This window comes from Molossus molossus, unplaced genomic scaffold (assembly GCF_014108415.1).
Source record: "Molossus molossus isolate mMolMol1 unplaced genomic scaffold, mMolMol1.p scaffold_m16_p_15, whole genome shotgun sequence".
NCBI classification, from domain to species: domain Eukaryota; kingdom Metazoa; phylum Chordata; class Mammalia; order Chiroptera; family Molossidae; genus Molossus; species Molossus molossus.
The window spans coordinates 37819230-37845943 of record NW_023425350.1 but is presented as its reverse complement, the minus strand read 5'-3'; the positions used below and the strand labels follow the sequence as shown (position 1 = coordinate 37845943).

The following is a 26714-nucleotide window of genomic DNA, read 5'->3' as shown; positions in this document are numbered from 1 at the left end:
TTCTAGGCCCTGGAAATTCGAACATATAGGCATTGGGCTTCTGTCTCTACTCTTGAGAGATGACCGAGTGTTACCTCTTCGTGCCATACGTTTTTTTATTGAGAATCTCAACCATGATGCAATTGTAGTTCGAAAGGTAGATACTTTATTTCAGTTACAATCTTGGGCTTGAGAATTACCTCACCTGAAGCCTTTAAATTCTTCACAAACAAGACACATTTAATAAATATCTTGGAGTGCATTGATTTGAAGTCTACCTCTGTTGGTTGAGAGATGATAATTCATCTAACAAATATATGAGGACATGGTCAGACACTGTACCTTTCAGCACTAGGGATACAGCAGGGAACAGGATTCTAGGTTATAATGGAAAAGATTATGAGAAATTAATTATAGGTATGAAGTGTTACAGGAAGGGAAAGATACCTGAGGATATAACTTGGTTTTACTCACATAGTGTTAGAGGTGGGGTACAGGATGGGACTGACCTAGCCAGGTACATTGGAGAAAGAGCCTTAAATGTTTTGGCTGAGGTTTGAAGAATGAGCATGTATTGGTTTAACAATGAAAAGCTCAAAGTTTTCTAGGCAGAGAGTAGCATGGATGAAGGTTCAAGAGTAAGAACTGTGAATGAGTCCTTCCAAGTCAGATTTAGCACTCACGTGGCAATGCCACCAGGTATCACTGGGTGAGGTATTTCTGTACTTTTGAAAGAAACAGAATCAGAATCCAGCTTCTGCAACCATTTAAGATATTTCCATTTTTGATACATCCACCTTAACCTGTTTCTCTTCTAGATGGCAATCTCAGCCGTGGCTGGTATTCTTAAGCAGCTAAAAAGAACCCATAAAAAGCTGACCATCAACCCCTATGAAATTAGTAAGTACTACTAAATGTAATTAATAGTGCTTCTCAGCAGACTCAGAAAGTTTCTTTGAAAGTATAAATTATTGTTCTTGATATCAAATATTTTTCGATGCAAACTATAAAATTTGCATAAAAATATTTTAATGCCAAGTATGAAATATTATAAAGGAAAATAGTTAACTTAGTAAGACTAGTGATATAAAGTATAAGAGTAGATTGACTCTGTATGTCTTCATAATACACATACTTTTTGCCCACTCTGGGCAAACGTCACCTACTTATTTCACCAACTAAGCAATTATACTAGTAATTTATCAAACTGTATTTCAAATACTTAAATACCATTGCCATTAATACATCAGCATGTTAAGTATTTCCATTTGGGTGGTTAGGATTGGAGGCAAGGTTAATCTTCTTCTTCCTAACTCACTGTATTATCAGACTTTTTGTTTATTTATTTTCTTTGTTGATTTTTTTAGAGAGAGAGGAAGGGAGAGGGAGAGAGAGATAGAAACATCAGTGAGAGAGAACATCGATTGGCCACCTCCTGCATGTCCTCCACTGGGGATCAGGCCAACAACCTGGGCATGTGCCCTGACCAGGAATGAACCAATGACCTCTTGGTGTATGGGTCGATGCTCAACCACTGAGCCACACCAGCCAGGCCCATTATCAGACTTTTTGAATAGTATCTCATATAATCAGAAAAAATAATAAAGTAATTTTATTTTGGAGGGGGGAAATGTCATTTTTATTTCTTAGGTTACTAATTTTTTAAAAATCTCTGATAACTACTGTGGTATTCAAACAGCCATCTTTACCTCTCCCCCACCCTATTTTGGGAGGGGAGTATAGCTATGCACTACCATCTTTATTTTGGAACACTATAAAATGATGTTTATTGAAAGTGGGAAAGACTTTCATTATGTTCCCTACTACTAATCTTGTTTCATCCTCACTGAAACACATTTGTAAGTTCCATATTAAATAAATATATAATGGCTCCCAAAAAAGTTGTGTGTGTGTGTAAAGAGAAAACGTTGAAGTACACATGGTGAAATGTTAAATTTTGGAGCATCTTGGTGAAGAGTATATGGGAATTCTTTGAGCTCAGTAAGTTTGAAATTCAAACCTAAAAAGTTGTAGCAGCCCTGGCCGGTTTTCTAAGTGGTTAGAGCATCGGCGTGCAGTCCAGAGAGACCCGGGTTCGGTTCCCGCTAAGGGTACATACCTCGGTTGCAGTTTGTCCCCAGCCCTGGTTGGGTCGTGTGGGTGGCAGCCACTCGATGTGTCCCTTTCACGTCGATGTTTCTCTGTCTCTCCCCCTCCCACTCTATCTGAACAAAATATGGAAAAATGTCCTCAGCTGAGGATTTTAAAAAAAATAGTTGTAGCAAAAGTAATCCCTTACATTTGGATCATACTTGATTTACTCTCCAAATAACTATTGCAACACTATTTAGTGGATAATCCCATCTTTCCCCTCTGGTTTGAAATGCCTCCTATATATATGTTGGTCTTGCTTCGTGGGAATTTTAAGAATCCTGTTATGAAGAAAAAGTTACACTGATCCTTTTGATTGAAAACTTAGATTAATTATTGCATAGATATTTTTAAGTTCATCAAATGTAATTGTCTTTTCCTTAGGTGGATATGCTAAGTCCACCCAAATTCTTGCTGGTGATAGGCCTGATAATCATTGGTTGCATTATGATAGCAAAAGTATACCAAAAACTAAAAAAGAATGGGAGTCAAGTTGCTTTGTGGAAAAAACTCACTGGGGATACTACACCTGGCCACAGTAAGTTGCAGCTTCCTGTGTACCTTATTATTAAACAGGTTATCTGTGATGTAATTTGTTTTATCATCTTTGGATTTCTGGAGATGTTCAGAAGCACTTTAAGCAATAAAAGGGACTCTGCCGCCAAAAACACACTCTCTAGCTTTTTCCCTCTTCCCCTTTTTCATTTGCTTCTGCCAGCGTTATGCCTTGATCCTGCCTCTTTTCTTGTTTTTCCACGGAAATCCTTAGACTTTCTTAGTCCCACCACTGTATATCTAAGGTGTTAATAGCAGCTCTTAATTATATTCCTACTTATTAATACTAAACATGCCTAAACCAGCACAGAGAAATACTTATTTGTCTCTTATTTTGACTCCAATAATTTGTCATAAGGACACAGTGATCTAATAGATGCTTTAAGGCCAAGACTGTTAGTGATGTACTCCTATCCCAAACTTAGCATCTAATTAGGGTTTATTAAAAGTGCCTTCTAATGCTTTCTTATGCATAAAGTTTTAATATATTTTGTTGTGTGTATTACAAATATAAACTCTTACTGTATAGGAATATGGTTGTTTATGCTGGTGTGGAAGAACAGCCCAAGCTTGGCAGAAGCAGGGAGGATTTGACAGAGGTAAGCATTCTGTTTTCATCTGAGTAAACACTTAAGCTGGTTCAAATGCATCTTTCTTTTAGCCAAATTCATGTCAAACTCAGTTCCTGTTTTTCCCCCCAATTCGTGCATTTCATTATAGCACTGGGCTGAGTGTTGGTGAATGTATGTATACTCCCTTGCTCCACCCCCACTGTCTCCGTGTTCTCCCCACTTGTAGAGCCAGGTGCCTGGCTGCAGTCTTTCTGTCTCTAAGTCTACTCTCATTTCACACTCACTTGGGCACTGCTTGATTTTTTGTACCATTTCTGTCTGCTAACAAGGTACTTGAAAGCAAAGATAATGACTGGCTTTTAGGGCTTTTTTGCATATAAATGATGGATACAAGTTTACCTTTTAATTTCTGATGTTTTATAAATATGGAAATAATTTGCTGGGATTGGTTTGCAATTTGGGGACTTTTTCTAAATTACACACAAGATGGTACAGTCATGTTAAATCTTCATTTCCTAAGCAGATTTGTTGGTTTAAATTCACAGTTTGAAAAATGGAATCCAAACTTGAATACCTAAAGGAAACTTTTAGCTATTCTTATGGATTTAGCATTTTTAGGAACCTATATTATATTGGTTTTAGAAAGCCTTTATTAAAAATTCTTTAGAACAAAAATAGCAGCCTACTGTTGTATATCAAAACTTTATAGATAAATTTTAATGTTTTCAGAATCATGTTGTTAAATACATTTTAAACACTGAGTGTTCTTTTTTTTTTACTTTATAGGCAGAACAGATTATATTTGATCATTTTTCTGATCCTAAGTTTGTTGAACAGTTAATTACGTTTCTATCTTTAGAAGACAGAAAAGGAAAAGATAAATTTAATACTCGACGTTTTTGCCTCTTTAAGGTAACTGTGTTATTTATATGCCTTCTTCATAAAGTTTAGTGGCTGTCAATTTGTAAATTCATACGTTTTAAAGTATTTCATCAAAGTTTGAGTTTAGTCATCTCTTATTTTTATTTAAAATGGCTCTGAAAGTTTTGCCAATCATGTTATCTTGACTTAATGTCCTAGGACTGTATAAAGAAAGGCTTTTTATTATTTATCTTTTTTTTTTTTCTTTATTGATTTGAGAGAAAGAGGAAAGGAAAGAGAGAGAGGAACATCAGTGAGAGAGAACATCGATTGGCCGCCTCCTGCATGCCCCCCACTGGGGATCTGGCCCACAACCATGTACCCTGACCGGGAATCAAACCAGCGACCTCTTGGTGCGTGGGTTGATGCTCAACCACTGAGCCACATCGTCCGGGATTATTATTTATCTTTAATTTTTGTAATTGGCAGTTGAAGCAAACAAAAAGCCCACAAAACTGTATTCATTTAATTTTAAAGGTGTGTGTGTGTGTATGGTTTTAAGGTCAGAAAGATGATTAATTTCTATGTTATTGATTAGTAATACCTCTAAGTTAAAATGGGAATGCTGTCATTTTACATAACGCATTAAAATATAAAATTCTAAAGGAGAGAACCTTTGGAGTTTTTTAAGCACAGTAGTAATGTAGTAATCATATACAAGCCTGTTATAATGGAGATGATAGTCATTTAAGTACTGAGAAACTTTCTTTTCTTTGTTTTTATAGGGTATATTCAGAAATTTTGATGATGCCTTTTTGCCAGTGCTAAAGCCCCATCTAGAACGTTTGGTTGCAGATTCACATGAAAGCACCCAGCGGTGTGTTGCAGAAATTATAGCTGGTTTAATCAGAGGTTCTAAGCATTGGACATTTGAAAAGGTGATGGACATTTAACAGCACATTCCCTGTTAAAACTATGTTTTCCATTTATGTAGTAATTCCCAACACAGGTTCATTTCCATGCATAGTTAATTCATTCAACAAATATTTACTGAGTTCCTAATATAGATGAAGAACCACTTCTCATGTTACTGACTAATTTGTGTGAGTACATATGTAGTGAAGAGAACAAGTCCTTCAAAATTGCTTATCCTTTTTTTTTTTAATACACTTATTTTTCTACTTGGTTTCGTTAATTGTAGAGGAAGTGAAAACTATTATTTGACTTTTTTCATCTGATATAATAATGAAAACCAATGTATTTATATTTTCTAAAATAGCCCTAAATGTGTACTCTTGAAATTCTTTTTTGAACAATGTTTAATACATATAGATTGTATTTATGTACTGTTTAGAATGACATATTAATAAATAAACTGTTAAAACAAACCAAAAAAATGAAATGTTCAATTCCATATTGCTTTTGAGTATAAGTCACCAACACTTTGTATATAGGTAACATTCAGTATCTTTTAAATTTTGAATTATTTGCCAACATTAGGGTAAAAATTAAGATACGTTATATACAAAAAGATTTCTGTTTTCCTTGAAAAATGGCAAGATCCTGGAACACTGGTGCCACATTATTTCAGTGTCCGTTGGCTGGTGCTCCTCCTGGGCTTCTTCCTAAAGAGCTCTCTAGCTTTTCATCAGATGTCTTCTGCTAGACTTCTTGCACATCTCATTTCAAATTTGGTCTTGTAGGAGGTTTGAATTTGACCCCTCCCCCCCTCTTTTTTTTAAGTATCCCGCATTTTAATTGTAAGATTTAATTTTATATACCTGCCCTAAGGTTAATTTCTTAGCAAAGTGCACTAGACTGAAATTAACCTGGTAAAATGTTTGGAATGCCTAAATATAAGGTAGGCCATCATTTACTCAAAGAAAAGACAAATACTGTTTTTGGCCAATTTAATTAAGTATGTACTTTTAGCAGGTCTGTGAACATTTATTATTTTAATCTTCATTGGAGGATATTTTTCTGTTTATCTTCAGATAGAGTAGGAGGGGAAGAGAGAGAGAGAAACATAGATGTGAGAGGGACACATCAACAGGTTGCCTCCTGCACAACCCTGACCAGGGCCGGGGATGAACTACAACTGAGTTACATGCCCTCGGCTGGAATCGAACCTGTGACTCATTGGTCCACAGGCCGATGTTCTAACTGCTGAGCCAAACTGGCCAGGGCAACACTTCTTAATATATTAACTTAGTTATATGTATTCATATCACTTATTAAATAAAAGTATTTGTTAATTTGTATTGCTGCTTTTTCTGTTCACATATCATGAAACAATTTTATTTACTTTAAATATTTTAATATGTTTTGATTGATTTTGGAGAGAGAAGAAAGGAGATGGAGAAGCATCGTTGTGAGAAACATTGGTTGCCTCCCGTAAACATCCCCCCCGCCCCCCAACCCCAGGGATTGATCGCACAACCTGGGCCTGTGCCCTGACCAGGAATCGAACCTGTGAGCTTTTGGTGCATAAGACAACATTGAAACAACTGAACCTCACTGGCCAGGGTGAAACAATTTTATTTAAACATGTCACATATACCCTTGTCCTCTTGTCTCTATCATTGTTTTTAGTTATTTTCTAGAACACATATCCTTTCCTCATAAGTGAAGATACATTTTTTTTCTTATTAATTTTAATCAATGCCTGGTGCTACCATTGACAACTTTATCCCAAGCCCTCCCTCCCCATTTGTCCTTTTAACTGAAGTGCAGTCCATGCACCTGCAGCGTGAGCATCACATGACCTTGTCAGAAGTGTAGGATCTCAGGTCCCACCCTGATCTAATGAATCAGTCTGCATTTGAGAGAGCTCAAGATGATTTGTATTCTCAAATTAAACTGTGAGCATCTATGTACATATTTACAGTCTGTGTATGACTGAAAACACTTTTTAAAGGCTTTTGATAGTAATTAAAAACTTGGAATTTCAAGATTATACTTCAGACTTATAATAAATTGTATTAAAATGTCATTGCTTCCTATATTAGAATTCAATCAAGTGACCTCGATAAGCATGCAAAATTTTGAAATGATAGAGGTTTTTAAAGCCCACTATACTATATTACACAACATTTTAAGAGAACTTCCCAGTAGCAGTGGGATTTTGTAAGAAATCATATAAAGTGTCTCCTCTTCTGAATAATTTTTTTAAATTCGCCTTATAACTGGGTGTATGATGATAATATGAAGTTACTTTCCTGGATTATTTGGGTGTCCTAAGAAATAATTTAAATGCAGTATCAGTTTGTGTGTTTCTATGTGTTGTGTTTCCTGGAAAAGAGTTGAAAAATGTTCTGAGTGTGATTAACTTTTTCCCATGTATTTTGTTTTGAATAGGTGGAGAAGCTTTGGGAACTCCTGTGCCCTCTGCTTAGAACAGCATTGTCCAACATCACGGTAGAAACTTACAACGACTGGGGGACTTGTATAGCAACATCCTGTGTAAGTTCTCCTGCTTGCTTCTGTGTCTGATGATCTATTCAGACTTTATACCCTGTCTCAAAATCTGTGACATCTCATTATACCTCTCGAATCTTGAAATTTTGTTCTTAATTATGTCATCTTACTATAACTGAAAATGGTTCTGTTTAGTTTTTCAAATAAGCCTTGAGTGATAACCTTAGGCGATTATTATATCTTCTTGGCCATGACAGTGCATTCTTTAGATTAGATGACAAATCAAGTCATATGTAACTTAGATAATAGTAAAAGCCAGATGATGCAAGGTTATCAGTGTTATTTTTTACCCTAAATATGTCCATAGCTTATATACTTTGATTTCAAGAAAATCCATTTAGCTAACTATTTTCTCACTGTTAATCATTCTAACGAGCTACAACACATTTGGATTTGACTCATTTGTGATTTTTTTTCTTCATACTTTTATTTATTTATATACAAAAAATATATATATTTCTAAAAGTATAGGATCTGGCTTATTTTCAGAATTGTAGTACTCCTGTTTTTTTTAATGTTTTATTGATTTTTTTAGAGAGAGGGGGCCTGAGAGAGAGAGAGACAAACATTGATGAGAGAGAACATCGATTGGCTGCCTCCTGCATACTCCCCACTAGGGATCAAGCCTGCAGCCCAGGCATGTGCCCTGACCTGGACTTGAAAGGGTGACCTTTTGGTGCATGGGACGATGCTCAATCCACTGAGCCACACCAACTGGGTTGTAGGACTCCTGTTTTAATCATTACGTTATATTTTCAACACAGGAAAGCAGAGATCCCCGGAAACTTCATTGGCTTTTTGAACTACTGTTGGAATCACCATTGAGTGGTGAAGGTGGATCCTTTGTAGATGCATGGTAAATAATTTAAAAGAAAAAAAAGCTAATGTAATTAGCAAAAGATTTTACAACAAAAGATAACATGTTTGTACTTGGTGTATGAATAGAAATGAGCTGCCTACACTCATAAAGGCTAGATAATGTAACTACAGATAACCCTTGACCGACACAGGTTCAAACTGTGCTAGTCCGTTTATATGCAGACTTTTTAAAATATACAGTCAGTCCTCCATATTCTGCACTTTTGCACCTGAGGATTCAACTAACCTTGGATAGAAAATAATCTTAGGAATTTGTGGATGCAGATGGCCGTCGTTCTATGCCATTTTATGTAGGGGACTTGAACATGCACAGATTTTGGCATCCACCGGAGGGTCCTGAACCAATCCCCCTGCAGTGGGACAACTGAAATTTGGGGGAAGTCCAAAGTTATATGGGGATTTTTGACTGCTCGTTTCCATTGATTTTTTTTTGATGGAGTGGCAGGGAGGGGGGGTGCAGGAGAGAAACATTGATTTGGGAGAGACACATTGATTTGGTTGTCTCCCTCACGACCCTGATCAGGGCTGGGAATTGAACCCATGACCTTTCGGGCTGTAGACTGATGCTTGAACAGCTGAGCCAAACCAACCAGGGCAGTAGAGTTATTTCTTAATTGGGAACAAGTAAGAGAAACGGAAGCAACCTGAGCAATTCAAACATAAGTTAGATTCAGCCTTCTCCACTGTGATGTCTTTCTGTACTGTGACTATTAACTTCTTTCTCACCACCTCTCGTTCACTCTTTCCTGTCAGGAGAGAAGAGAGTGATTCATTTAAGGAAAAATGTACTTGGTACATGTAAGGAGCTGGGGGGAAATGAGTGGATAAGAGAAAGCAATGAGAATAATTAATTATTTTTCTTTTTTTTATCCTCACCCGAGGACATTTTCCCATTTTTTTGTTCAGGTAGAGTGGGAGGGAGAGAGAGGAACAGAGAGAGAGAGGGAGAAACATCGATGTGAAAGGAACACATCGAGTGGCTGCCACCCGCACGACCGACCAGGGCCGGGGACAAACTGCAACCGGGGTACATGTCCTTAGCGGGAACCGAACCTGGGTCTCTCCGGACCGCAGGCCAACGCTCTAACCGCTGAGCCAAACCGGCCAGGGCTAATTATTTTTCTTAATTAGTGAGGAAGGTTTGATGTTTAGAGATGAAGTCAGAATTCTGAAGTCAGTGTTTCTTTTGATTGTATAGTAGTGGAGATGAAGTGAGAATACAGAGAAAATGATGCAGGAAAAAAATCTTTTTAAAGATGCTGTTTTGAATTGTCAGTTGTATTTACTAGGTGAGCAAATGGAAAGTTTTCAGTGGAATACAGACATTAGTCCATACCGTCAACATGTAAAGACTAACACAGCTCTCCTGTGCTTGCGCTGTAGTCGGCTCTACGTGCTGCAAGGTGGCCTTGCTCAGCAGGAGTGGAGAGTGCCGGAGCTGCTGCACAGGCTGCTGAAGTACTTGGAGCCCAAGCTCACCCAGGTTTACAAAAACGTCAGGGAGAGGATAGGGAGGTAGGTATTCTTTTCTCTGTCGTATGGTATACCTCTTGAGCTCTCTTTATTAAATTTTAATATCTAGTAATAATTACTGGTTATGTTACTGAGTTTCATGCTGTCCTCTTCTTCAAATGTTGTTTTCTGTTGGGTTGTGGACACTAGACGAGAGGCCCTGGGTGTCGAACAGGATGGCAGTGTGCTCAACAGGCCAGAGCTGAGCAGTCTTTACTGCTGCAGACTCGCAGGCACAGGCACACGGGGCCCTCTCCAGGAGGTGTCTTGGTTGGGTTCTAACTTTTGAACCAGTTTTATTGAGAGTGTGGGATCTCTTCTTACTAAACACATTTTATTTTACAGTGTGCTGACTTACATATTCATGATAGATGTTTCCTTGCCAAACACTGCGCCAACAGCATCTCCTCGTGTCCCTGAGTTTACTGCTCGAATTCTAGAAAAATTGAAACCCCTCATGGATGTGGATGAAGAAATTCAGAACCATGTTATGGAAGAAAATGGAGTTGGTGAAGAAGATGAACGAACTCAGGGCATTAAACTCTTAAAAACTAGTGAGTGGCTAAAATTAGAAGATACTCGCTTAAAAACAGGCATTTTCCTAGGGCTTTTGTTCTCTTTCTCTTTTTTTTTTGGTGGTAAAATGCACACAATATAAACTTGACCGTTCAGTGGCATCGAGTACACTCACGTTGTTGTACAGTCATCACTGCCATCTGTCTTTCGTGCTCTTGTCACCTTGCAGCATTGGAACTGTACCTGTTAGGCAGTAACTCCTCCCCTCCCCTTGCCCAGCCCCTGGCATCCACCATTCTGCTTTCTGTAAGGTCGCCTAGTCCAGGGACCTCACATAAGTGTAATCATACATATTTGGCTTTTTTCACTTTGCATAGTGTTTTCAGTGTTTATTCATCTGTTGATGGACATTTAGGTTATTTACACCTTTTTGTTACTGTGAGTGATGCTGCTATGAGCATTGGTGTAGAAGTATCTGAGTCTTTGTTTCAGTTCTTGTGGTTATTGAAAATGAGTTGCTAGGCCATATGGCAGTTCCATGTTTAACTTTTTGAGGAGCACCAAGCTATTTTCCACAGTGGCTGCACCATTTTACACACCAGCAGTGCAAAAAGGTTCTATTTCTTTCACATCCATGCCAGCATTTTTTTCTGTTTTTATGACGATAGCTGTCCTAATTGGTGTAAAGAAGGTATCCTGTGGTTTTGATTTGCATTTTCCTAATGATTAGTTGTTGAATATCTTTTTGTTTGCATAGTTGCCATTTTTGTATCTTCTTTGAAGAAATGCCTATTTAAGACTTTAGCCCATTTTTGAATTGCATTTTGTTGTTGCTATTATTTTACTGATTTTGGGGAGAGAGCTAGAAACATCAATGTGAGAGAGAAATGTGCTTTGGCTACCTCCTGTACGCCCCCCACCAGGGATTGAGCCCACAGCCCGGGCGTGTGACCCAACTGGGAATCAAATTGGACCTCTCGGTCCATGGGATGACGCTCAAGCCACTGAGTCACAGTAGCAGGGAATTGTAGTTCTTTTTATGTTCTGGATATCAAAGAAATCATTGCCATCTCCAATGTCAAAGTTTTTCCCTTAGGTTTTCTTCTAAGAGTTTTATAGTTTCATACCTTACGTTTGGGTCTTGCATCCACTCTGAGTTAATTTTTGTAAATAGTATGAGATATGAGACCAGCTTCATTGGTTTTGCTCATGGATGTCTAGTTTCTCAGAACCAGTTGTTGAAAAGACTGTCATTTCTCCATTGAATAGCCTGGCACTCTTGAAAATTAATTGGCCAAATGTGTGAGGGTTAATTTCTAGACTCTCTAGTCTGTCATTGCTCTGTATGTCTGTCCTTATGTCAGTACCACTCTGTTTTGATTACTGTAGCTTTGTAGTAACTTTTGAAATCTGGAAGTGTGCCCTGGATGATTTGGGTCAGCGGTTAGAGCATCGGCCCACGGACCAATGAGTCACGGGTTTGATTCCAGTCAAGGGCATGCACCTTTGCTGCCGTTCATCCCCAGCCCTCCAGGGTCATGCCGGAGGCAGCTAGTCGATGGGTCTCTCTCACGTTGATGTTTCTCTCTCTCTCTCTCTCCCCCACTCTATCTGAAGATAAATAGAAAAATGTCTCCAGGTGAGGATTAAAAAAAAATAGAAATCTGGAAGTGTGAGTCCTCCAAATTAGTTCTTTTTTAAAATTATCTTGGTTATTTGTAGTAGCTATCGTCTTTATATCCAAAATTTTTTCAAGGATCCTAAATATAATCAAGAAACTTAGTCATTATTTTTGCTACATTGGGATTATTGAAGGCAAGTTTTAATTTGTACTTGATATAATTATTTGGTAGACTTGTTACTAGTTTGCTGATTTATTCTTTGAGAGTGGCTTCTAGATTGGTCGACACCCTACTGCTGATCAGGGTCTAATTTATGAAGTCATATAAACAGTCTGTTTAGTCATGTGGAAGCACTGTCAGGGTGGCCGACCCTAGCATTATAGTGCTGTGGTCTCTGAGTGGACAGCAAAGACTGACTCTGCGTCTTCACTTCCAACAGTACTGAAATGGCTGATGGCGAGTGCGGGAAGGTCCTTCTCCACGGCAGTCACAGAACAACTTCAGCTTTTACCTTTGTTTTTTAAGGTAAGTTTGTGGCTAAAATTAAGAGTGCATCCCCTTTTGACCTTCAAAAGCAATTTATGCTTATCTGATAGTTTTCTGACTGTTTAGGATTTGGTTGTATCTCAAAGAAATAGAATAGTCACAGGAAAGTCATTAGGTGATAATAGTGGTTTAATATTTGTTGAAATAATCTTTTTAATATTAATTAAGAGTAGGATCTCTTTAAAATGAAAAGTTTACAGACAACATTGTTTTACTGATAGCTAATTCCTAAGTTATTGTTTAGGAAAATACTGATAGCTAAAAGGGAAAGTCACAATGAAATTTTTGAATATTGCTATTTCTGGCTTTTTAATACTTAATGTATAATGAAGCTGAAGATCAAAATGTTCAGTGTATTATACTTATTTTATAGTGTTAAATGACACTGGATTGGGTCTAACAAATATCTGTAGGAAGTAACTTGCGTGATGACATTGAATTTATTTGATGAAAGGTATATATAGCCTGAGGTGGTTTTAATTACTCCTCTGGTCAGAGTAATAAAACAGATCAAAAAGAGGGCTCAGAAGGGCCTTTCTAAATATGGGTAAGGACAGAGCTTTGTCACAGTGAAGGCTTGGTTAAGTTTCCATTTGTTATGGATATGCTAAGAAATTTCGTAATACTAAGCTTTGACTGTTTCGCCTAAGTTGATATACTCCTTAGTGTGTTAGAGAAACATAAATATTTTTTGGGAATTAAAACTATACTTTAAAAAGAAACAAGAAAATACATTTCGAATATTTTAGAGGACATTTATTTAAGGATTGGGGACAAAAAAGAAGGTAGAGTGAATGTACCTTGTTTTATTAATTTGTCTTGAGGGACCCTATAAATACTTTTATAATCAAAAAACAAATTAAATGAAAGAAAAATACCTTTAAGAAAGGCAAAATGAAATAAATGACCCTTACAATGTGTATTGTATAATAAAGAGCAAATAATAATTGTCAGTAGGAACTAAGATTTTTAGCATGAGAGACAAGAGATATAAAAAAATTCATGCTGTTTAGTAAAGTCCCTGTGATCCTAATTTTGAAACTATCATTTTGATCTCACGATCCATTTCTATTTAGAAAAATATGTTTATATCCTAGTAGTGTCCACTGGAAAAGCCCAGAACCAATAATTAACCTGGTAGTAGTCATTACTCCTACTGCCCAGATGACAGTTTCTAAGTGTCATTTCCCGCTAGAAGAACGAGGGTTGCTTGGGGAAATGGCTGGTTTCAGGTTTAGACCAAGAAGTGGACAGGATAAAACTAGGTTATCTTGCCATACTAGAAACCGTGTTACAATTGTGTTAAAGGACTAAGGAGCCGGTTTGAGCACCAATAAGATGAGTAACTACAGTGGATCAAAACCATAAAATTGGCTGAAATTCAGTGGTTCATTGTGATACCTAAAGAAATATATTTGTTGCCCTGGCCGGTTTGGTTCAGTGGTTAGAGTGTCAGCCTGCGGACCAGAGAGTCCCTGGTTCAGTTCCCGCTAGGGGTACTAGGAGCACATACCTCAGTTGCGGTCAGTCCCCGCCCCAGTTGGGGTTGGGTGGGTGGTGACCACTCGATGTGTCTCTCTCGAGTCGATGTTTCTCTCTCTTCCCACCTCTCTCCCGCTCTATCTGAAGATAAATGCAAAAATGTCCTCGGGTGAGGCTAAAAAAAAAAAAATACATATATATATATATATATATATATATTTGTTCACTTTTGGACGATAGGAGGGAAATGATTCTGAGTGAGGGAAATTGATTGCCTTTGTGCTTATTGGCTGTTATTTTTCAAAATTTTTGTGTTTTATTCTCTAGATTGCCCCAGTGGAAAATGACACTAGCTATGATGAACTGAAAAGAGATGCAAAGTTATGTTTATCACTAATGTCTCAGGGGTTGCTTTACCCTCATCAAGTGCCTTTGGTACTTCAGGTGCTAAAACAAGTAAGTGTATACTATATATATCTTTTCATTGGAATTTTTGCTTATTCTAAGAATTTCACAAAGTCAGCTGCAGTGCACATAGTAGCTGATACTTGTTTTCATTTTGAATTCTCTTTTAGTATGAGACAGTGCATGTACTGACCAAGAAACAGACCTAGATTCTGAAACTGGCTCTGTCACCAGCTGCTATGACCTTGCACCGGTCACTCAACCTCCAAATACTCTATATACATAAAGAGTTAATTATTGAAGCACCTTGAATACAACGTGCTTTTGAGGGAAGGGGGTGGTCATTCCTTTTTACGGTTTCCCCTTAATTTTATTCACTTATATTTCCTGGCCTATGGTAGAAAGACCTAAGTGATTATATATATTTTCTGGGAGCATTTAATGTACTGTGTGCTCGGCTTTATCCAGGGCATACATGTGTTATATATTAAAATGGACATGTTCCCATGATTTTCAGATTTTTAAGTTTGACACTGAAAAGCCTGGCCGGTGTGGCCCAGTAGTTGAGCATCGACCCCTGCACCAAGAGGTCAGCAGTTCAGTTCCTGGTCAGAGCACATGGCCAGGTCTTGGGCCAAATCCCCAGTGGGGGGCATGCAGGAGGCGGCCAATTGATGTTCTCTCATCGGTGTTTCTGTCTCCCTTTCCCTTGCTCTCTCTCTGAAAAAAATCAATAAAGAAAGAAAAATAAATAAATAACACTGAAAAATATTTTCAACAGCCCAAAATTTTGGTATTCATTTTGTAGTAGAATTTAGTACTTCTCAATCTTTTTTGCTTTCAATACCCTATTACTATCTAAAGTAAAATAAAATAATGTGCAACCCTTGGAGGAGTTAGTCATGAATTATAAATAGTTCTCTCTTTTAAAATGGACTTTTATCTGTATGTTCCTTTCTCTTTTCTCTCGGTCATTCATATATTCTGAATACCTTTACCTGAAGTAGCTCATACAACCTTTCATTGAGGAGGAACTATAGGTTGAGTGTGCTCTAATTTTACCTGTAAAATAGGTAGAGTTATATTAGAAGATTATATTTATGTGTAAGTTTGATGCCTGTCATCTCATGTTCTTGCCAGCACTGTTTTCATTGTTTCTGCTTACTTCTCATTCACAGACAGCGAGAAGCAATTCTTGGCATGCTAGATACACAGTACTGACCTACCTCCAGACCATGGTGTTTTACAACCTCTTTATTTTCCTAAACAGTGAAGATGCAGTTAAAGACATCAGGTGGCTGGTTATAAGTCTTCTGGAGGATGAACAGCTAGAGGTACATTTTAAGTTAAACTGAAATTTAATAAATTTAAAGAAAGTATCATGGCTCCCCTTTAAGTGGTATTTACACATTGATGTGTTCTGTTAAAGTATACATTACGAAAAGTAACTTGAATTTTCACATAGCCCTGCAGGATTAGCTTTGATATCCCCGCCCCGATTTCCTGTAGTACAAATGGAAACGAACATCGGGAAGTTCTTGTCCTGGTTTCTCTTTGCGGTTGGACTGAAAACATTGGTGAACCCAAGTTTTCCTATCTATGAAATTGCAGGTGATAGTACTCTGTGTATCTTACTGATTTTTATAGGACTAATAAGAATGTACATGAAGATACTTTCAAGAGAATGAAAATCTACACATAAATGCATGATAGGATTGTTGTTCTTTTTTATATTCTTTGGTAGAGAAATTAAAGGCAACTTTTGTGGTGGGGCTCCATTAATATTTTGTACAAAAAGATATATTAGTCCCTTTCACATCGATGTTTCTCTCTCTCTCTCTGTTCCTCTCTCTCCCTCCCACTCTACCTGAACAAAAAATGGAAAGATGTCCTCGGGTGAGGATAAAAAAAAAAACAAAAAAAAACAAAAAGATATATTAGTTGAAATAGCCTAATATTTAAAAAGCATGTTTTAATAAATGTAGAAGTAAAGATACCACCTTCCTAAATTGGCTTTAGGTAAAGAAAATGTAATTGAAATTTTTACTTATTTTATTTTATGCACTTAATGGGTTTTCGATGTAGTGGAGCACTCCCATTAATTATGTGTTTTATTGAGAGCACTGAAAATAGATTGTATCTAGAGGAAGTTAGGAATGCAATTTTTCCCACCTCCCTAATGAGCATACTCATTTTGCAATCCAGCTTCCTTATGTTCTTTCGCTCCCTAGGGTACTCCCACAGTGGTTATAACAATTCTGACAGGCTTCAATGAAAATATTTACAGCTATCTATAAAATTTTTAAAACCTTTTCTTGTATAGTTTTTAACTAAAGAATGGAAATGGAGAGGTGGAAACTCAAAAGTCAGTGTTTACTAACTTTAGAGATTATAGCAATTGCATTAAAATTTGCTATTTTTATGTATTACTTTTATATATTCTTCCATGTACTAGGCTTAAACATAGCTGTTACCATAAACATAACCATGATGTTTATTAAAATTATCATATTTTAAGATGCTGAATATCAGTAGCAATTAAATACAGCTACTTATGGTAATACTGAAAACAACTTTGTAGTAATCTAAATGAGAAACGTTTAAAGAAAGCTTTATTAGATTTAAGGAGACCTATCAATAGGAAAATAATTTATGGAGAAATTTAATTTTGTATAAAATAGTTAAGCTTTTACCCAAATATAATGGCTTTCTTTCATTTTGAGGCTACAAACCCTTTGAGAATCTGGTAAAATCTCTATTAAGAAACAGCAAAAGAACATTTATACAATTTGCATTAAAATGCCTGAGAAAGTCTGCACCCCGGTTCCCATACTACCTTTCTTGCTTTGGTTATTCCACCAGGCTTGGGATCTTAGCTCTAATACAAATTATTATCTTTGCAGGTTCGAGAAATGGCTGCGACCACCTTAAGTGGTCTGTTACAGTGTAACTTCCTTACCATAGACAGTCCTATGCAGGTTCATTTTGAACAACTTTGCAAAACAAAACTACCGAAGAAAAGAAAGCGAGATCCTGGTTTTGTAGGAGACACAATTCCTTCTGCAGGTAACAATACTGGTAGGAAACACCCAGATTCTTTTGGGAATTAACCAGGCTTACACAACAAATATTTATTTAATACTTGTATGTGCCCTGGGTCTATGCTAGGTACCGGAAATAGTTGTCTCTGCTCTTGAGGAGCATTGCACATAGAAGGCAAGGCCTGGTATGTCAAAGCTAAAGTTAAGACCTGTTCACAAATGTAAACAAGAGACTAAGATCTGGTTACAGTGTCATATTTAAAAAAATATTTCAATGTGATTGCAAAGAAGCATCTGATCTTGCCACATTTACCTATAGTCACAAGAATAATGGAAAAATGGAAAATGTATAGAAAGATTATTAGTAAGTAGGAAACTTACTGAATTTGTAGTAAGTGCTTCAGATATGAAGCTTTTGGTGCTGATATGGTAGGCTCTTAATTATGTCATGTTATATAGTAGCAGTTTTCAATGAAATACCAATGTATATTCTAGTTTCTTTGCTTGAGAACTATATTTTTTATTTTATTTTATTTTATTTTATTTTATTTTTTTATTATTATTTTTTTAATCCTCATCCGAGGACATTTTTCCATTTTTTGTACAGACAGTGTGGGAGGGAGAGAGAGGAAGAGAGAGAGAGGGAAACATCGATGTGAAAGGGACACATCGAGTGGCTGCCACCCGCACGACCAACCAGGGCCGGGGACAAACTGCAACTGAGGTACATGCCCTTAGCGGGAACCGAACCCGGGTCTCTCCGGACCGCAGGCCGACACTCCAACCACTGAGCCAAACCGGCCAGGGCGAGAACTATATATTTTAATAATTAAGTACCAATGTAGTTTTAGGTCTTTATTAAACTAAATGGCATTGTTTACAATTCTGACTACTTCAAATTTCTATCTACCATGTTTCTTGTGATGTGATGGGTGTATGTATTGTGTGTTTATAAGTATATTATATGGTATACAATATATACAGCCATTTTTTTTTTTTTTGTAATCCTCATCCCGGAATATTTTTCTATTTATCTTCACATAGAGTGTGTGTGGAGGGGGGGGGGGACATCAACGTGAGAGGGACACATCGACTGGTTGCCTCCTGCACGACCCTGACCAGGGCCAGGACGAACCACAACCGAGGTATGTGCCCTTGATTGGAATTGAACCCGCGACTCTTTGGTCTGAGGGCTGTCACTCTGGGTAACTGCTGAACCATACTGGCCAGAGCTTTTTTTCTTTTTAATATGCTTTTAGTGATTTTAGAGAGGAAGAGGGAGAGAGAGAGAAACATTGATGGAGAGAGAAACATCAATCTGCTGCCTCCTGCTCGTCCCCTAAGCCCACAATCTGGGCTTGTGCCCTGACTGGGAATCAAACTAGCAACCTTTTTTTTTTTTTATCCTCACCCGAGGACATTTTTCCATTTTTTGTTCAGGTAGAGTGGGAGGGAGAGAGAGGGAGAGAGAGAGAGAGAGAGGAACATCGACGTGAAAGGGACACATCTAGTGGCTGCTACCCGCACGACCCAACCAGGGCCGGGGACAAACCACAACCGAGGTACGTGCCCTTAGTGGGAACCGATCCCGGGTCTCTCTGGACCACAGGCCGATGCTCTAACCACTGAGCCAAACCAGCCAGGGCTAAAGATTCATTTTAAATGCAGAAATTTATACATTGAAAACAACTAGCATAATTTGAATCTAATTTTATTTCACTGTAACAAGTGCAATTGAGTCTTATAAATATTTGCACGTATATTGCTGTTTTCTTTGCAGAGTTGGTCAAACGCCATGCTGGGGTGCTGGGACTTGGTGCATGTGTTCTTTCTAGTCCTTATGATGTTCCCACCTGGATGCCCCAGCTCCTTATGAATCTGAGTGCACATCTGAATGATCCTCAGCCTATTGAGGTAAAATTTTCTTTGATAGTTTCTTTGCACACATATTATCAATGATGTCCTGTAACACACCATTTATACTGATAATTTCCCATACACTCTGGACCTGTGGCTTTGATACAGCCACTGCTACCTCTGCCAGAGTCATATCTGCTTATCAATAATTATTAAAATCTTGCAGACACCTTGCTCCCACGTATATTTCAGATTTTTTTTTTAAGAATAGTTTAGTGATTTTTAGGGAGAGGGAGGGAGAGAGAGAGAGAGAGAGAGAGAGAGAGAGAGAGAGAGAGAGAGAAACATTAATGTGACAGTGCAATATTGATCGACTAACTCCTGCACTCCCCCTACCAGGGATCAAGCCTGAGATACAGGCATATGCCCTTGACCAGGAATCGAACCGGCAACCTCCTGGTGCATGGGACAACACCCAACCAAATGTGCCACACTGACCAGGGCAAGGTCTTTTGGTAGCAAGGAAAAATTACTGTAACTTCTGTCTTTCCCAGTTCAATGAAAGTCAAGTATGGTCAATGTCGTTGATATAAATTTTATACTTCTATTTTACTAACATGTTATATCTAGGAAGTATCTCATTAGGAACTAATGTTAAACAGGAAATTATGATGGTATTATTTAGTGAGCACCTCTGTTTCTAAATTAAACAACTCAGAGACGAATGGCTCTGTCCTTTTCACCTTACTAAACAGGTGCATGTGTATATCGAAACTGGTTTAATGATGTGTGGTGTAAGTTCCAGTGGATTGTGCAAGTAATTCTAAAGTGAGCTTGGTGACTTTGTGAAGTAAGATTGGTTTATTGCTTCTGTAGCATTGGGTGAATAGTGAGATCTGAAATCTAGAGGGTTTGTTACTTAGCTGAAGGTATCCTAAATATAGCTAATTGTTTAGAAAGGCCAAAATAATATGTATGTGGGTTGCCCACTCCACAGATGACTGTAAAGAAGACCTTATCCAATTTCCGAAGGACACACCATGACAACTGGCAGGAACACAAACAGCAGTTCACGGACGACCAGCTGCTTGTGCTCACCGATCTCCTCGTGTCTCCATGCTACTACGCATAGCAGGGTAAGCAGAGCGCCGGAGAGGTCCGACCGGGCAAATGCCATTGGTTCGATGGCTGAGTAGGTGTTCATGTATTTGTTCTTTTTGCTGATATTGTTAGATGTCGTTTAAAGTTTTTGTTTTGTTTTTTATTTTTTTTTATTTTTGCTATGGGCCAGTCTGAGAAAGTTCCCAGAGAATTTTTCCTTGCTTTTCTACCTCAGATATTAAACAGACAATTTATGTGACTGTGTTTAGACCTTTATCAATGAGTAGGCTTAGTAACCTAGAAAAGGTAAGATAAAAGAAATCTTATTCTCAGTTGCCTCTGGAATGGGGCTGGGCATTTCTGGTTGCCCTGAGGACTCTAGGTTGTATATTGTAGTGAGAACATTTCATCTGGATTCTTAAGTATTTATTATTCATTCTGTATTAAAGAGGGAGGACCCAGAAACCTTTCTACCGGGATAGGAAGAATAAGGAAAAATTACATACTGGGCGTTTAGAGTTGGATGCCCTCTTGCCTGACTGAAATGTTTTTCCTCCCTGATACAGGTGAGTAGTCCGCACTTTGAGCTCTTTTCATCAACAGTTCCAGACCCTCAGGTACCATCTGTGGCGGCTCTGCGGGCTCAGACCCTGCCTTTGCTGAGCTCTCGTCATTCCGGTGGTTCCGTGTTTGCTCCCAGTAGTCCGCGCTGCACAGGTTCTCAGCTGCCATTTGATTTCCTAACTTGTCCGGAACTGTTTCCAGAATATTGATCACTTTTTCTTTGAGGCATCTGACAAAACCACAGTGTCTCAGACTAGAAATAATTACCCAATATGATCATGGTATCCAAGACCAGACAGAGTCTAGGAACTCATTAAGAAACAGTTTGCCTGGAATGGAGAATGCCCATCTGTAATACAGGTCCTGTCATTTCATTCATCTCAAATTATTTTGACTTCTTTTCAAATGGCTGTTGGGTTAGACGGTAGTGAGGCTGTGGGCCGTAAATCTGAAGCCTGGGGAGCCATGAAGATGGAAGGAAAAGGGGACGAGTCCGGAACCTAACCGAGGACCTGATGGATTGCTTGATAAAACACAAGTGAGGTCTGTGTCCACCGTGCACTTCCCACAGACTAGAGTTTTTGGTGCTGAATAGAGGAGCAGTTGCTGAGAAACTGGGGATTTGGTAATAAATTTTTGATTGATTGTTGTGTGTGTATACAATGTATGATTTTGAAAATAAACATCAACAACAATAAAAACCCTGACTGGTTGACTTTTACCTGTATTCTTTACAAATATTGTTTGACCCGCTTTGAAAACTGTTATACTTCACCTAATGGAAGATTGCTGTGTTTGCGAAAATTCTGTAATTTTTTTTTTTTTTTCGTTTTCCTTTTTTTTTTGCCTGCAGAATCGTTGAGAGACTAAGAGGTCTTGATATTTAATTGACTTGTTTAATAAATGTTATATAGATGTAAAAGACTGTATAAAACGTAGAGATAGTATTGGCAAGACTGGACAGATGCAACCTTTTACACAACACCATTGTGTAATTTGTAAAGATTCACATGTAGCTCTTTATTATAGTGATTTTGGCTTTTGTACCAATTGAATGCCATTTTTTGCATTTTTAAATTATTTTCATGTTACAAAAGATGAGGTGGAGTTTTGAGTTCATTTAATGTTAGAATGTCTGAATTTTTATGTAACTTTTTTGTGTGCATCTCTTAATGCAAACGCCACAAGTTTGCCTTTGGTAAGTTTATAGATGCAAGGTATCTTCTAGGTTAAAATAATTCACAAGTTTGTGAAAGTCATCTTGCAACACACTCTGTACAGTCTGTCTTCCTTAAAGGAACACTACAGTGTATTTTTTAGTATCTACTTGCTGAATGGCTCAGTGCAGACCTATGCACAGCAGAGGTCCCGGTACAGTACCAGCGTACACAGGCGCAGTCCCTGTATAGAGTAGTGCCAAACTGATTACTTCCTTGTGTAACTAGTTTAAAACCCAATAAATGGATTGTTTTTAACACCTGGCTTTTGTCTTCATTAAGTAGAGAGATCAGTTCTGTAGAGGTAACTCTACTGGATTCCTTCTGCATCCATAAATCTAGATCTGAAAACTCATGCCCCCTGACCACAGTGAATTATCTAGGTTGGACCTGTCCATTACAGTAGCTAATAGCTACATGTGGCTATTTACATTTAAATTAAAATTTCATTTCCTCAAGTGCTGATTAGCCATTTGTGGCTAGTGGCTTACCCTAGTTGATAGCACAGATCAGTGTTTTTATCAGAAAGTTATATTGGACATCATTGGTCTAGAGCAGCGGTTCTCAACCTGTGGGTCGTGACCCCTTTGAGGGTTGAATGACCCTTTCACAGGGGTCGCCTAAGACGTAACAGTAGCAAAATTAGTTATGAAGTAGCAACGAAAATAATTTTATGGTTGGGGGTCACCACAACATGAACTGTATTAAAGGGTTGTGGCATTAGGAAGGTTGGTCTAGATGATTGATATATCTAAGAATCACGTGGAGATTTTGTTAAAATATGAATTTTAATTCATGCTCTCAGCTCATGATACTAATGCCTGGTCCTGAGATCACACTTTGAGTAGTGAGGCTTTATATTAGCCAGTTAGGCTTTCTCTAAGCTGTATGAAACTGCCTTCACAACGTTCCTGAAGCAGAGCTTCAAAAAGTGTAAGATACTGGGTCCACTGTGTTCCTCAGTAAGAGTCTCTGGTGGGGTCTTGCCATCAACATCTTTTTTTTTTTAATCATCCTCACCCGAGGATATTTTTCCATTCAGATAGAGTGGGAGGGAGAGAGAGGAACAGAGAGAGAGAGAGAAACATCGATGTGAAAGGGACACATCGAGTGGTCGCCACCCGCACGACCCACCAGGGCCGGGGACAAACTGCAACCGAGGTACATGCCCTTAGCGGGAACCGAACCCAGGTCTCTCCGGACCGCAGGCCGACGCTCTAACCGCTGAGCCAAACCGGCCAGGACCATCAACATCTTTTAAAGCTCCATAATGCTTCATTGGTGCAGCCAGGACCGAGAACTCTGGTGAAGACTAAAGCCGCTATAGACCAAAAACAGTACAAATCTGATTTTCTAATGTGCCTTGTGTGATTCTGATAACAGGTTTAAACGTTGCTTATTACCTTGGTACCCCAGTCTGGTTATACTGTGAATTATTTAATTAGCTTTCTACCAGTGGCCTCAATAATGGGGGGTGGGGTGGAGAAAAGGGGTGGATGGCTACTATTGTCCAAGAGTTCTTTTTTTTTTTTTTTTAATAAATTTTGTTCTTTATTGATTTTAGAGAGAGAGAGGAAGGAAGAGGGGGAGAGAGAGAGAAACATCGATGAGAGAGAACATCGATTGGCTGCCTCCAGCACACCCCCCACTGGGGATCAGGCCCACAACCTGGGCATGTGCTCTCACTGGGAGTCGAACCGGTGACCTCTTGGTGTGCACGGGTCGATGCACAACCACTGAGCCACACCTGCTGGGCTGTCTAAGAGTTCTTAGGTGTATGTTGCAGAACAATGTTAAGGAAGGTTTCTAGAGAGGAGAGGTGAGTGGTGAGAAGTGAGGAGAAAGCCTGTATCTTTGAGGTAAGAGCTAATAATCTTTAGTTTCTGAATTGAATGTATTTTTTTTTTAAAATATATTTTAATGAGAACACTTTCTAACCATCTTTAAATGAAAATGACTTGCATTTTAAAATCTGAAACAGCTCTGGCATTAGGGCCAGTTGCTTCCTGGTCCACGGGGCTTGGATGTCACTGCACTCCTAAACAACCTCAATATTGAGGCAGGTGTGAGCCGTGTCCAACTCTGTGGGAAGTCCTGTGGCAACCTCAGGGGCTTCTTATCAAACGTTTAACCACTTTCACTTTTGCATTCACCAAAGGGATGTTCTTATGAACTTGAGGAGTATGCACTTTTTCTAATCCAAGCATCTGTATTACATCTTTTTCCCAATATGGACGTCTTTTTGTACTTTTTATTCTAGTAACAATATGCAGTTTATGAGGGTGCTGTGGATCCCCACCATCTTTTTCATGATCTTCAGGTGAAGGCTGAAACACTTTATCTGGAATTCTTGACTTGGTAAATTTGTGAGGAATTCAATCTGTACAAACGAGACTCCACGCCTTTTGTCAGAGTGTGTAGTCAGTCAGGGGACTCAACTATTGAGTGCAGAATCCCAGCCATGAGTGTGGGGACTGTCCTCTGCAGAGGCAGCGGTTGCTAAATGCTGTTAAACCTCAATTTGCCTGCCGACAGGAAGCGGAACCTGAATTGGATCTCTTCAACAAAGACTTTGTAAAGTGTGTTTCAAAATTTAGGATGAAAATTTACCCACCAATTCTCTTAATGTGAATGAATAAGTTTTGGTGCCCCCCCCCCCCCCCCCTGCCAAATTATAGGTTGAGAAAGCTGTTTTCAAATATTTGAAAAGTCATTGCCAAGCCCGTAGGTTGCAGGCCAATTTTGGTAATTAGTGTGGCCAGAAAGAACCAGTGAGAAATTTTGTTTCACTGAAAAATTAAACTTTTTCCACATGGTCTTAATAGTTATTTTTATTGACAATGACCATTTCTCTTGTTTATATAATTGTGGGCATTCCCCCATTGTTGAATATTGAGATTGCTTTCAGTTTTCCCTACTACAAATTATACTGCAATGAACATTTTCATACCTTCATGCTTAAAACTTTTCTTCAAGTATTTCCTTAGGATAAGTTCCAAGGAGTGAGATTTTTAAGTCAATAATCTAAACATTAAGTGGCTCTGATGATGTTTTCCTCAAAGTGCGCATGTATCAATTTGCATTGCCAATAACTATTAGAATGCTGATTTCCTTGCAAATTGATAGCCATTCAAAAATATATATAAAAATGCTTATTGAGTTTTTTAGGAGGAGAGAGAAACATCCATTGGCTGCCGTCTGCACACCCCTACTGGGGATCAAGCCCCAAACCAGACATGTGCCCTGAACCAGGAATCAAACCAGGACCTCTCAGTCCACTGAGCCACACTGGCCGGGCACCATTCATATTTTTGCAGGTTTTCCTTTTTTTTTTTTTTTTTTTTTTATTACTAAGCCAGTGTTCTTTTCAATTTGGCACACTTGGCTGGCACATTTGGTAGACATACTTATCGTAGCTTTAGCCTTGCTGATGATACTGAATGGTTCTGGAACTCTGGTATTTCCTAATTTCCTCCTCCTGATCTCTAAAATTCTTTCCAACCTGTACATCTGTCTCCCCTTCCCCAGTATGAGATAATTCCTCCCACAGGTGTAACTCTGCTGTGTGTCAGCCCAAACCTATTGTAATTTCCTGGGATGGCCAGTCACCTGGAAATGAGCTTGCAATTATTGAGTAGCTAATTCATATGGAAAGGGATATAACTTGGGAGTTTCCACTCTCAATACTAATGTCTTCTTTTCCTGCTGATTACTTCTAGGGCCCAAGGTCACCATTGCCGACAACACAGATTAGACCTGCTGTATTGCAAGTGTTCGGGAGTGGAGTATTAATGGGAACTGATGGGAAATTTTTCTTTAGAAAGTTCATTTCTAAACAATTTTGGGAGCTTGGTCAACTCCTGGACTGAATGTCTACTTCATGAATTATCCAACCCTTTTGTTTTTTGATGAATGCACAGAGGAACTGGGGAAGAAGTTATTTACATAAATGAAATTCCTTGGTACTTGGTACCAAACACTTTAGCCACAATAGGATTTCAACAGCAATATTCTCACTAAGGATTTCACTTAATGGAATTAATTTTCTGGCACCAGGGTGCAGGAAAGGGCATTCAAATTGCATTCTTATTTCTGAATACTACCTGCGCCCCCACACCCCAGGTTAGAAACATACTAAGATCCCAATTACCCAGACTAGCCAGCATACCTAAGAATGTTACTTGGTGGCTCAGACTAAAATTAAACCGGGTTTATGAGTTCATTGTTGGGGACGTATGGACTCTACAGTGAGAGGGTGGTAGTTTGGCTTAGTGTTCTTGCTTACTAAAATGTGCCTATAGCTGCACACCAACGACCATTGCTTTCCATGGTTTTTAACACTCAACGTTCATGTCCATGTCCTTAAGGCTTGGTTGT

The 26714-nt window shown here is 38.4% G+C and overlaps 1 protein-coding gene and 1 pseudogene across 3 annotated transcripts in view; one reads left to right on the top strand and one right to left on the bottom strand.

Moving 5' to 3' along the window:
* The window catches only part of PSME4 (proteasome activator subunit 4), a 106123-nt gene extending 84302 nt beyond the window's left edge, over positions 1-21821 (top strand). For 2 of the 3 annotated variants that reach the window (XM_036263566.1, XM_036263568.1), the window contains 17 exons: positions 7-136; positions 798-879; positions 2515-2668; positions 3215-3284; positions 4044-4169; positions 4904-5056; positions 7476-7580; positions 8360-8451; positions 9858-9989; positions 10332-10540; positions 12564-12649; positions 14480-14608; positions 15736-15891; positions 17461-17623; positions 19379-19512; positions 20453-20591; positions 21123-21821. In XM_036263566.1, the coding sequence (XP_036119459.1) occupies positions 7-136; positions 798-879; positions 2515-2668; positions 3215-3284; positions 4044-4169; positions 4904-5056; positions 7476-7580; positions 8360-8451; positions 9858-9989; positions 10332-10540; positions 12564-12649; positions 14480-14608; positions 15736-15891; positions 17461-17623; positions 19379-19512; positions 20453-20587 (2056 nt within the window). In that variant the 3' untranslated portion in view covers positions 20588-20591; positions 21123-21821. Of the gene's footprint in view, positions 1-6; positions 137-797; positions 880-2514; positions 2669-3214; positions 3285-4043; positions 4170-4903; positions 5057-7475; positions 7581-8359; positions 8452-9857; positions 9990-10331; positions 10541-12563; positions 12650-14479; positions 14609-15735; positions 15892-16022; positions 16165-17460; positions 17624-19378; positions 19513-20452; positions 20592-21122 lie in introns of those variants that run through there. The other variant, XM_036263567.1, reaches the window with a different exon arrangement.
* Positions 21822-24280: 2459 nt separating this feature from the next.
* LOC118631161 lies at positions 24281-24800 on the bottom strand (annotated as a pseudogene).
* Positions 24801-26714: the final 1914 nt, after the last annotated feature.